A 12838-nucleotide genomic window follows, 5' to 3' on the forward strand; every position below is an offset into this window, starting at 1 on the left:
TACATAAGGCAAATAGGTGGGGCGGGGAGGGGCTACATAAGGCAAATAGGTGGGGCGTGGCTACATAAGGCAAATAGGTGGGGCGGGGCTACATAAGGTGAATAGGTGTGCAGGGCTACATAAGGTGGATAGGTGGGGTGGGCTACATAAGGTGAATAAGTGTGCGGGGCTACATAAGGTGGATAGGTGGGGTGGGCTACATAAGGTGAATAGGTGGGGCGGGGCTACATAAGGTGAATAGGTGGGGCGGGGCTACATAAGGTGAATAGGTGGGGCATGGCTACATAAGGCGAATAGGTGAGGCGTGGCTACATAAGGCAAATAGGTGGGGCGGGGCTACATAAGGCAAATAGGTGGGGCGTGGCTACATAAGGCAAATAGGTGGGGCGGGGCTACATAAGGCAAATAGGTGGGGCGGAGCTACATAAGGCGAATAGGTGGAGCGTGGCTACATAAGGCAAATAGGTGGGGCGGGGCTACATAAGGCAAATAGGTGGGGCGGGGCTACATAAGGCAAATAGGTGGGGCGGGGCTACATAAGGCAAATAGGTGGGGCGGGGCTACATAAGGCAAATAGGTGGGGCGGGGCTACATAAGGCAAATAGGTGGGGCGTGGCTACATAAGGCAAATAGGTGGGGCGGGGCTATATAAGGCTATTAGGTGGGGCGGGGCTACATAAGGCTAATAGGTGGGGCGGAGCTACATAAGGCAAATAGGTGGGGCGAGCTACATAAGGCTATTAGGTGGGGCGGGGCTACATAAGGCTAATAGGTGGGGAGGAGCTACATAAGGCAAATAGGTGGGGCGAGCTACATAAGATGAATAGGTAGGGCGGGGCTACATAAGGCTAATAGGTGGGGCGGAGCTACACAAGGCTAATAGGTGGGCGGGGCTACATAAGGCAAATAGGGTGGCTTTATGCCCCCTGCTTCCATATCACTCCTAATTTCACTCCTATTCTGTACTGCCTAGGGATGATGGGAGGGAGGCTCTGTTATCTATATGTGTGTGGGCCTCTGTACACACTATCGATAACTATCATTGACTGTTATCTCTTGTATCCCTTTAAATGGCTTTGACCAAGACTGGCATCTTTACGGGGAAGTACTACAGTATTGGATATTCAGACCTGATACTTTAAAGTACTGTGAAGTGGACCAATGGACCGTAGATTCTCAGATTGGATAGATACGATTTTACCTCCAAGATGCCAAAAATCATCCCATGTCCAGAACCCTGCTTGACCTTGGACCTCATCAAATGATAAGGATTGTCCTGTTTCTTGAGAATTCCTATAATTTGCTGTGTAATTGGTTTTTAATCACAAATGCCCCACTTATTAACTATTTCAAGTGCATGGAAGGAAATGTACTTTGCTAATGATCAGTGAGTGACAGTGGTACAGATATCTGTGGTACCATGTGCCAGCTACATACTGTACTAATCACCCAGCACACACCAAAGGTCTCCTCATGACTGTATATGGACTGGCAGCACAGTGTGTACATGCCCTGTATATAAATACATTAGAAGGATCTCTCTCCTCTCTGGTCACAACCTTTGACCTTTTTAGATGGATACTGCACCTTGGTTATTTCAAGAGGCAACATTGGTCACTTAATGGCATCTAGTTGTAGATTGTGTTAAAATGAGAATCAATCCATCAGTCGGGATTCCTTCGAGAGCAGAGGTGGAAAGTTCATTTTGCCCTGGGAGCCACATTCGGTCTTTAACGAGGTTCGGAGGGCCACATTCGGTCTTCAACGAGTTTCGGAGGGCCACATTCGGTCTTCAGCGAGGTTCGGAGGGCCACATTCGGTCTTCAGCGAGGTTCGGAGGGCCACATTCGGTCTTCAACGAGGTTTGGAGGGCCGCACTGAAAATGTGTTTTAAAAAATAGTCCTCTAAACATCTGTTTTGGATTTTTTTTGATGCTCCCTGATTGTCTAGCATTTCAGTGATTATTAGTGAGCTGGACACAGTCAAGAAACTGTATGAATGTAGGTCCATTATCATTCAGCATTGTATTTGGTTTCAGTCATTTTCAAAACACCCGTGGGCCGGATTGGACTCCCTGCCTCGCGAGACGGATTTGGCCTTCAGGCAGTATGTTTGACACCTCTGCTCTAGAGTGAATAGTGCTGAGCACAGAAACCCCGTCAGGCCTGCAGCAAATCATTGTTTACCGTCTGGCAATACTGACATAGCAACATGGCACACTAGTTTACAGAAAAACGTTAACCAGTAGACAATACAGAATCTATTAGCTAGGATAGTCACTGTGTAGAGTTTGTATAGGAATTCAGGGGATGGCCTCATTCTGACACCACTATGTTTGTTAGTGTGTCAATGCAAGTTGCAAATTAGGCTGAATGCATCTCAATTTGTTATAATGACAGCTTCCCAAATAGAGCCTGACTTCACTATATTGTGACTGGTTGAGCTGTGAAGGGGTGCCAGAACAGGTAAGATATATTATGTGTCTGCTATCAATCCTCAATCTCCTCCTTTTAACTATGGCACATTGTGTCATATAAATCTTTGTTTGTAGTTAAATCAATGTCCTCTTGTCAGTTTTCTATTGACCCGAGGATAGCTAAAAAATGTGTCCTCCAGATCGCTTGTCGTCGTCACTGATTTTCTTCAGGCAGATAAAATCTTCATTATCGACAATGCAGTTAATATCTCTGGGGGAGACTATTGATAAAACAGCATTTAAAGTGATTCATGAAAAACAAACACCTGAGGAAATTGCAGTCTAAATCTCTCTCTTCAACTGGAAGAATTCCCCTTTAAAGAGACTCAGTGCAGTGTAGTCCTGTCCCCTCTGTGGTGCTGACAGCTCTAGTAGTCCTGTCCCCTCTCTGGTGCTGACAGCTCTAGTAGTCCTGTCCCCTCTCTGGTGCTGACAGCTCTAGTAGTCCTGTCCCCTCTCTGGTGCTGACAGCTCTTAGTAGTCCTGTCCCCTCTGTGGTGCTGACAGCTCTAGTAGTCCTGTCCCCTCTCTGGTGCTGACAGCTCTAGTAGTCCTGTCCCCTCTCTGGTGCTGACAGCTCTAGTAGTCCTGTCCCCTCTCTGGTGCTGACAGCTCTAGTAGTCCTGTCCCCTCTCTGGTGCTGACAGCTCTAGTAGTCCTGTCCCCTCTCTGGTGCTGACAGCTCTAGTAGTCCTGTCCCCTCTCTGGTACTGACAGCTCTAGTTGTCATGTCCCCTCTCTGGTACTGACAGCTCTAGTTGTCCTGTCCCCTCTCTGGTGCTGACAGCTCTAGTAGTCCTGTCCCCTCTCTGGTGTTGACAGCTCTAGTAGTCCTGTCCCCTCTCTGGTACTGACAGCTCTAGTAGTCCTGTCCCCTCTCTGGTACTGACAGCTCTAGTAGTCCTGTCCCCTCTCTGGTGCTGACAGCTCTAGTAGTCCTGTCCCCTCTCTGGTACTGACAGCTCTAGTAGTCCTGTCCCCTCTGTGGTGCTGACAGCTCTATTAGTCCTGTCCCCTCTCTGGTACGGACAGCTCTAGTAGTCCTGTCCCCTCTCTGGTACTGACAGCTCTAGTAGTCCTGTCCCCTCTGTGGTACTGACAGCTCTAGTAGTCCTGTCCCCTCTCTGGTGCTGACAGCTCTAGTAGTCCTGTCCCCTCTCTGGTAATGACAGCTCTAGTAGTCCTGTCCCCTCTCTGGTACTGACAGCTCTAGTAGTCCTGTCCCCTCTCTGGTGCTGACAGCTCTAGTAGTCCTGTCCCCTCTCTGGTACTGACAGCTCTAGTTGTCCTGTCCCCTCTCTGGTACTGACAGCTCTAGTAGTCCTGTCCCCTCTCTGGTACTGACAGCTCTAGTAGTCCTGTCCCCTCTCTGGTACTGACAGCTCTAGTTGTCCTGTCCCCTCTCTGGTACTGACAGCTCTAGTAGTCCTGTCCCCTCTCTGGTACTGACAGCTCTAGTAGTCCTGTCCCCTCTCTGGTTCTGACAGCTCTAGTAGTCCTGTCCCCTCTCTGGTGCTGACAGCTCTAGTAGTCCTGTCCCCTCTCTGGTTCTGACAGCTCTAGTAGTCCTGTCCCCTCTCTGGTACTGACAGCTATAGTAGTCCTGTCCCCTCTCTGGTAATGACAGCTCTAGTAGTCCTGTCCCCTCTCTGGTAATGACAGCTCTAGTAGTCCTGTCCCCTCTCTGGTACTGACAGCTCTAGTAGTCCTGTCCCCTCTCTGGTTCTGACAGCTCTAGTAGTCCTGTCCCCTCTCTGGTACTGACAGCTATAGTAGTCCTGTCCCCTCTCTGGTAATGACAGCTCTAGTAGTCCTGTCCCCTCTCTGGTAATGACAGCTCTAGTAGTCCTGTCCCCTCTCTGGTGCTGACAGTTCTAGTAGTCCTGTCCCCTCTCTGGTAATGACAGCTCTAGTAGTCCTGTCCCCTCTCTGGTGCTGACAGCTCTAGTAGTCCTGTCCCCTCTCTGGTGCTGACAGCTCTAGTAGTCCTGTCCCCTCTCTGGTACTGACAGCTCTAGTAGTCCTGTCCCCTCTCTGGTTCTGACAGCTCTATTAGTCCTGTCCCCTCTCTGGTAATGACAGCTCTATTAGTCCTGTCCCCTCTCTGGTAATGACAGCTCTGGTAGTCCTGTCCCCTCTCTGGTAATGACAGCTCTATTAGTCCTGTCCCCTCTCTGGTAATGACAGCTCTAGTAGTCCTGTCCCCTCTCTGGTACTGTCAGCTCTAGTAGTCCTGTCCCCTCTCTGGTACTGACAGCTCTAGTAGTCCTGTCCCCTCTCTGGTGCTGACAGCTCTAGTAGTCCTGTCCCCTCTCTGGTAATGACAGCTCTAGTAGTCTTGTCCCCTCTCTGGTACTGACAGCTCTAGTAGTCCTGTCCCCTCTCTGGTACTGACAGCTCTAGTAGTCCTGTCCCCTCTCTGGTAATGACAGCTCTAGTAGTCCTGTCCCCTCTCTGGTAATGACAGCTCTAGTAGTCCTGTCCCCTCTCTGGTACTGACAGCTCTAGTTGTCCTGTCCCCTCTCTGGTGCTGACAGCTCTAGTAGTCCTGTCCCCTCTCTGGTGCTGACAGCTCTAGTAGTCCTGTCCCCTCTCTGGTGCTGACAGCTCTAGTAGTCCTGTCCCCTCTCTGGTGCTGACAGCTCTAGTAGTCCTGTCCCCTCTCTGGTACTGACAGCTATAGTAGTCCTGTCCCCTCTCTGGTAATGACAGCTCTAGTAGTCCTGTCCCCTCTGTGGTGCTGACAGCTCTAGTAGTCCTGTCCCCTCTCTGGTACTGACAGCTATAGTAGTCCTGTCCCCTCTCTGGTAATGACAGCTCTAGTAGTCCTGTCCCCTCTCTGGTGCTGACAGCTCTAGTAGTCCTGTCCCCTCTCTGGTGCTGACAGCTCTAGTAGTCCTGTCCCCTCTCTGGTACTGACAGCTATAGTAGTCCTGTCCCCTCTCTGGTAATGACAGCTCTAGTAGTCCTGTCCCCTCTGTGGTGCTGACAGCTCTAGTAGTCCTGTCCCCTCTCTGGTACTGACAGCTATAGTAGTCCTGTCCCCTCTCTGGTAATGACAGCTCTAGTAGTCCTGTCCCCTCTCTGGTTCTGACAGCTCTAGTAGTCCTGTCCCCTCTCTGGTACTGACAGCTATAGTAGTCCTGTCCCCTCTCTGGTAATGACAGCTCTAGTAGTCCTGTCCCCTCTCTGATACTGACAGCTCTGTGGTTTCTCCCTCCCCAGATAGTTCCTCTAGTCCTGACAGCTCTGTGGTTTCTCCCTCCCCAGATAGTCCCTCTAGTCCTGACAGCTCTGTGGTTTCTCCCTCCCCAGATAGTCCCTCTAGTCCTGACAGCTCTGTGGTTTCTCCCTCCCCAGATAGTCCCTCTAGTCCTGACAGCTCTGTGGTTTCTCCCTCCCCAGATAGTCCCTCTAGTCCTGACAGCTCTGTGGTTTCTCCCTCCCCAGATAGTCCCTCTAGTCCTGACAGCTCTGTGGTTTCTCCTCCCCAGATAGTCCCTCTAGTCCTGACAGCTCTGTGGTTTCTCCCTCCCCAGATAGTCCCTCTAGTCCTGACAGCTCTGTGGTTTCTCCCTCCCCAGATAGTCCCTCTGGTACTGACAGCTCTGTGGTTTCTCCCACCCCAGATAGTCGCTCTAGTCCTGACAGCTCTGTGGTTTCTCCCTCCCCAGATAGTCCCTCTAGTCCTGACAGCTCTGTGGTTTCTCCCTCCCCAGATAGTCCCTCTAGTCCTGACAGCTCTGTAGTTTCTCCCTCCCCAGATAGTCCCTCTAGTCCTGACAGCTCTGTGGTTTCTCCCTCCCCAGATAGTCGCTCTGATACTGACAGCTCTGTGGTTTCTCCCTCCCCAGATAGTCCCTCTAGTCCTGACAGCTCTGTAGTTTCTCCCTCCCCAGATAGTCCCTCTGATACTGACAGCGCTGTGGTTTCTCCCTCCCCAGATAGTCCCTCTAGTCCTGACAGCTCTGTGGTTTCTCCCTCCCCAGATAGTCCCTCTAGTCCTGACAGCTCTGTAGTTTCTCCCTCCCCAGATAGTCCCTCTGATACTGACAGCTCTGTGGTTTCTCCCTCCCCAGATAGTCCCTCTAGTCCTGACAGCTCTGTGGTTTCTCCCTCCCCAGATAGTCCCTCTAGTCCTGACAGCTCTGTGGTTTCTCCCTCCCCAGATAGTCCCTCTGGTACTGACAGCTCTGTGGTCTCTCTCTCTCCAGACACTGATGTGTATCCCTCCGGAGGGAGAGGCAGGCACCGAGGTCCCGGTGAAGGTGCTGAACTGTGACACAGTCACTCAGGTGAAGGACAAGCTGCTGGACGCTGTATACAAGGGCATCCCCTACTCCCAGAGACCCCAGGCTGACGACATGGACCTGGGTAAGAACCTACTGGATATATGGATGTCTATAGCAGTGTTTCTTAATCCTGGGCCTGGGGGCCAAAGGGGTCTAGCACTACACAGCTAATTCAAATGATCAACTCATCATCAAGATTATTTTTGGGGAAAAGATGTAACGCCCCCCAAAAAAGAAATCCAGGACCAGGATTAAGAAACACGGGTCTGTGGTAATAACAGCCTCTTAAGAAACACGGGTCTGTGGTAATAACAGCCTCTTAAGAAACACGGGTCTGTGGTAATAACAGCCTCTTAAGAAACACGGGTCTGTGGTAATAACAGCCTCTTAAGAAACACGGGTCTGTGGTAATAACAGCCTCTTAAGAAACACGGGTCTGTGGTAATAACAGTCTCTTAAGAAACACGGGTCTGTGGTAATAACAGCCTCTTAAGAAACACGGGTCTGTGGTAATAACAGCCTCTTAAGAAACACGGGTCTGTGGTAATAACAGCCTCTTAAGAAACACGGGTCTGTGGTAATAACAGCCTCTTAAGAAACACGGGTCTGTGGTAATAACAGCCTCTTAAGAAACACGGGTCTGTGGTAATAACAGTCTCTTAAGAAACACGGGTCTGTGGTAATAACAGCCTCTTAAGAAACACGGGTCTGTGGTAATAACAGCCTCTTAAGAAACACGGGTCTGTGGTAATAACAGCCTCTTAAGAAACACAGGTCTGTGGTAATAACAGCCTCTTAAGAAACACGGGTCTGTGGTAATAACAGCCTCTTAAGAAACACGGGTCTGTGGTAATAACAGCCTCGTAGGCTACAGACATACTCATGTTTACAGTGGGGACCCTGTATGTGAAGGTTTTCTTTATTACTGTGAAGGATTTACTGTAACTAATTGCAACATTGGCTAGTAGTTATTCCCTGCTGAAACTGAAGATACGGATCACAGCCCAAACCAATCTTCTGTTGTTGTTGTTTTCCCTCCTCACAGAGTGGCGACAAGGAAGACTGACCAGAATTATCCTTCAAGATGAGGACGTCACCACAAAGATTGAGAGTGACTGGAAGAGGCTCAACACCCTGGCCCACTACCAGGTCAGACAGCATCACCAGCTGGACACATCCACATAATACTCATCCACATTTCCCAGACACAAAGATGAATACAGTCAAATTGATGGTCCTTCATTTGATGATAGATGATTAAAGATCTCTCTCCTCCTCCACCTCCAGGTGGCAGATGGGTCTTTGGTAGCCCTGGTCCAGAAGCAGGTCTCTGCCTACAACATCGCCAACTCTTTCACATTCACCCGCTCTCTGAGCCGTTATGGTAGGTATTAATGACCCTCTCTGAGCCGTTATGGTAGGTGTTAATGAACCTCTCTGAGCCGTTATGGTAGGTATTAATGAACCTCTCTGAGCCGTTATGGTAGGTGTTAATGAACCTCTCTGAGCCGTTATGGTAGGTATTAATGAACCTCTCTGAGCCGTTATGGTAGGTATTAATGAACTCTCTGAGCCGTTATGGTAGGCATTAATGAACTCTCTGAGCCGTTATGGTAGGTATTAATGAACCTCTCTGAGACGTTATGGTAGGTATTAATGACCCTCTCTGAGCCGTTATGGTAGGTATTAATGAACCTCTCTGAGCCGTTATGGTAGGTATTAATGAACCTCTCTGAGCCGTTATGGTAGGTATTAATGAACCTCTCTGAGACGTTATGGTAGGTATTAATGAACTCTCTGAGCCGTTATGGTAGGTATTAATGACCCTCTGAGCCGTTATGGTAGGTATTAATGAACCTCTCTGAGCCGTTATGGTAGGTATTAATGACCATCTGAGCCGTTATGGTAGGTATTAATGACCCTCTCTGAGCCGTTATGGTAGGTATTAATGAACCTCTCTGAGCCGTTATGGTAGGTATTAATGAACCTCTCTGAGCCGTTATGGTAGGTATTAATGAACCTCTCTGAGCCGTTATGGTAGGTATTAATGAACCTCTCTGAGCCGTTATGGTAGGTATTAATGACCCTCTCTGAGCCGTTATGGTAGGTATTAATGACCCTCTCTGAGCCGTTATGGTAGGTATTAATGACCCTCTCTGAGCCGTTATGGTAGGTATTAATGACCCTCTCTGAGCCGTTATGGTAGGTATTAATGACCCTCTCTGAGCCGTTATGGTAGGTATTAATGACCCTCTCTGAGCCGTTATGGTAGGTATTAATGACCCTCTCTGAGCCGTTATGGTAGGTATTAATGACCCTCTCTGAGCCGTTATGGTAGGTATTAATGACCCTCTCTGAGCCGTTATGGTAGGTATTAATGAACCTCTCTGAGCCGTTATGGTAGGTATTAATGAACCTCTCTGAGCCGTTATGGTAGGTATTAATGACCCTCTCTGAGCCGTTATGGTAGGTATTAATGAACTCTCTGAGCCGTTATGGTAGGTATTAATGAACCTCTCTGAGCCGTTATGGTAGGTATTAATGACCCTCTGAGCCGTTATGGTAGGTATTAATGAACCTCTCTGAGCCGTTATGGTAGGTATTAATGACCCTCTCTGAGCCGTTATGGTAGGTATTAATGAACCTCTCTGAGCCGTTATGGTAGGTATTAATGACCCTCTCTGAGCCGTTATGGTAGGTATTAATGAACTCTCTGAGCCGTTATGGTAGGTATTAATGAACCTCTCTGAGCCGTTATGGTAGGTATTAATGAACCTCTCTGAGACGTTATGGTAGGTATTAATGAACCTCTCTGAGCCGTTATGGTAGGTGTTAATGAACCTCTCTGAGCCGTTATGGTAGGTATTAATGAACCTCTCTGAGCCGTTATGGTAGGTATTAATGAACCTCTCTGAGCCGTTATGGTAGGTATTAATGAACCTCTCTGAGCCGTTATGGTAGGTATTAATGAACCTCTCTGAGCCGTTATGGTAGGTATTAATGAACCTCTCTGAGCCGTTATGGTAGGTATTAATGAACTCTCTGAGCCGTTATGGTAGGTATTAATGAACCTCTCTGAGCCGTTATGGTAGGTATTAATGAACTCTCTGAGCCGTTATGGTAGGTATTAATGAAACTCTCTGAGCCGTTATGGTAGGTATTAATGAACTCTCTGAGCCGTTATGGTAGGTATTAATGAACCTCTCTGAGCCGTTATGGTAGGTATTAATGAACCTCTCTGAGCCGTTATGGTAGGTATTAATGAACTCTCTGAGCCGTTATGGTAGGTATTAATGAACCTCTCTGAGCCGTTATGGTAGGTATTAATGAACTCTCTGAGCCGTTATGGTAGGTATTAATGAAACTCTCTGAGCCGTTATGGTAGGTATTAATGAACTCTCTGAGCCGTTATGGTAGGTATTAATGAACCTCTCTGAGCCGTTATGGTAGGTATTAATGAACCTCTCTGAGCCGTTATGGTAGGTATTAATGAACCTCTCTGAGCCGTTATGGTAGGTATTAATGAACCTCTCTGAGACGTTATGGTAGGTATTAATGAACCTCTCTGAGCCGTTATGGTAGGTATTAATGAACTCTCTGAGCCGTTATGGTAGGTATTAATGAACCTCTCTGAGACGTTATGGTAGGTATTAATGAACCTCTCTGAGCCGTTATGGTAGGTATTAATGAACTCTCTGAGCCGTTATGGTAGGTATTAATGACCCTTTCAGTTTTTCATACCTCCTGTATGAAAGCCCAGCCTCCTACAGTATCTGTGTTGTTGTGTTTCCAGAGAGTCTCCTGAGGACGTCCAGCAGCCCAGACAGCCTGCGCTCCCGGGCCCCCATGATCACCCCTGACCAGGAGACTGGCACCAAGCTTTGGCACCTGGTCAAGAATCACGAGCACGCTGACCAACGGGAGGGCGACCGCGGCAGCAAGATGGTGTCTGAGATCTATCTCACCCGCCTACTGGCCACCAAGGTCTCTTCTCGTTGTAGTCTGTTGATTGATCTGTGTATTTTAGTGTATTGTCTCTTAATGTGTCATGATAATGTATTGTTGCCAGGCACACGTTCCTATCTTGGACTCTGTGTTGACACCGTTTGTCTGATCACCATACAGGGAACTCTGCAGAAGTTTGTGGATGACCTTTTTGAGACGGTGTTCAGCACGGCGCACCGCGGCAGTGCCCTCCCTCTGGCCATCAAGTACATGTTTGACTTCCTGGACGAGCAGGCTGACAAGAGGCAGATCACTGACCCTGATGTTCGCCACACCTGGAAGAGCAACTGGTAAGAGTGTTCCTGATAACTGCCCTCTAGTGGCCTCATGGGTGGTTCCTGATAGCTGCCCTCTAGTGGCCTCATGGGTGGTTCCTGATAACTGCCCTCTAGTGGCCTCATGGGTGGTTCCTGATAGCTGCCCTCTAGTGGCCTCATGGGTGGTTCCTGATAGCTGCCCTCTAGTGGCCTCATGGGTGGTTCCTGATAGCTGCCCTCTAGTGGCCTCATGGGTGGTTCCTGATAGCTGCCCTCTAGTGGCCTCATGGGTGGTTCCTGATAACTGCCCTCTAGTGGCCTCATGGGTGGTTCCTGATAACTGCCCTCTAGTGGCCTCATGGGTGGTTCCTGATAGCTGCCCTCTAGTGGCCTCATGGGTGGTTCCTGATAACTGCCCTCTAGTGGCCTCATGGATGGTTCCTGATAGCTGCCCTCTAGTGGCCTCATGGGTGGTTCCTGATAGCTGCCCTCTAGTGGCCTCATGGGTGGTTCCTGATAGCTGCCCTCTAGTGGCCTCATGGGTGGTTCCTGATAACTGCCCTCTAGTGGCCTCATGGGTGGTTCCTGATAGCTGCCCTCTAGTGGCCTCATGGGTGGTTCCTGATAGCTGCCCTCTAGTGGCCTCATGGGTGGTTCCTGATAGCTGCCCTCTAGTGGCCTCATGGGTGGTTCCTGATAACTGCCCTCTAGTGGCCTCATGGGTGGTTCCTGATAGCTGCCCTCTAGTGGCCTCATGGGTGGTTCCTGATAGCTGCCCTCTAGTGGCCTCATGGGTGGTTCCTGATAGCTGCCCTCTAGTGGCCTCATGGGTGGAATGTTATTAATATTGTTCATCATCATTGGCCTCCCGGGTGGCGCAGTGGTTAAGGGCGCTGTACTGCAGCATCAGCTGTGCCACCAGAGACTTTGTGTTCGCGCTCAGGCTCTGTCGTAACCGGACGCGACCAGGAGGTCCGTGGGGCGACGCACAATTGGCCTAGCGTCGTCCGGGTTAGGGAGGGTTTGGCCGGTAGGGATATCCTTGTCTCATTGCTCACCAGCGACTCCTGTGGCGGGCCAGGCGCAGTGCGCGCTAACCAAGGTTGCCAGGTGCACGGTGCTTCCTCTGACACATTGGTGCGGCTGGCTTCCGGGTTGGATGAGCGCTGTGTTAAGAAGCAGTGCGACTTGGTTTGGGTTGTGTATCGGAGGACGCATGACTTTCAACCTTCATCTCTCCCGAGCCCGTTGCCAGATGCACGTGTAGCCGGTGCCGTACTGCACCGCTGTAACTCTGCGTTGTGTGTGGTTGATTGAGACTATAAACGTGGACTTTGGAGATCAGGTAGTTCTAATCAAGCAGAACTGACTCTCTGCATCCAAAAGGAAATAAAACATTTGTAGAGCACATCTGTTCTGAGAATCGTCGCCTCTTTCTCTCTCAGTGCATGAAAATGATTTTCGAATACAAAAATTAATACACTCTCTCCTTATTATACATAACATATTTTACATAGATAAAACCACATACCTGCATCCAAAAGGAAATAAACCATTTGTAGAGCACATCTGTTCTGAGAATCGTCACCTCTTTCTACAACAGATGCACAATAGGAGGGACTGGGATCATTCGAGGAGCTGGCCATCGTTCACACATACAATAGCCTGCTAATACCTTGGCTAGCTATTAACCACATGTTGAATTCAGAATGTTGATGTCATCCTAAAAAGTACAATTACAAGTGCATCTTAACAATACCATCCACTTATGAGTAACCTCCAAATACACATCATTATTCATGAACAA

General features: G+C 49.1%; 1 protein-coding gene across 2 annotated transcripts in view; it reads left to right on the forward strand.

The window, feature by feature from the left end:
- LOC135527818 (plexin A3-like) overlaps positions 1 to 12838 on the forward strand; it is a 195709-nt gene that overhangs the window by 178091 nt on the left and 4780 nt on the right. For both annotated transcript variants that reach the window (XM_064956417.1, XM_064956419.1), the window contains exons 25-29: positions 6692 to 6851; positions 7815 to 7918; positions 8057 to 8153; positions 10563 to 10753; positions 10895 to 11064. In XM_064956417.1, the coding sequence (XP_064812489.1) occupies positions 6692 to 6851; positions 7815 to 7918; positions 8057 to 8153; positions 10563 to 10753; positions 10895 to 11064 (722 nt within the window). The remainder of the gene's footprint in view (positions 1 to 6691; positions 6852 to 7814; positions 7919 to 8056; positions 8154 to 10562; positions 10754 to 10894; positions 11065 to 12838) is intronic.

Source organism: Oncorhynchus masou, chromosome 33 (assembly GCF_036934945.1).
Source record: "Oncorhynchus masou masou isolate Uvic2021 chromosome 33, UVic_Omas_1.1, whole genome shotgun sequence".
NCBI lineage: Eukaryota > Metazoa > Chordata > Actinopteri > Salmoniformes > Salmonidae > Oncorhynchus > Oncorhynchus masou.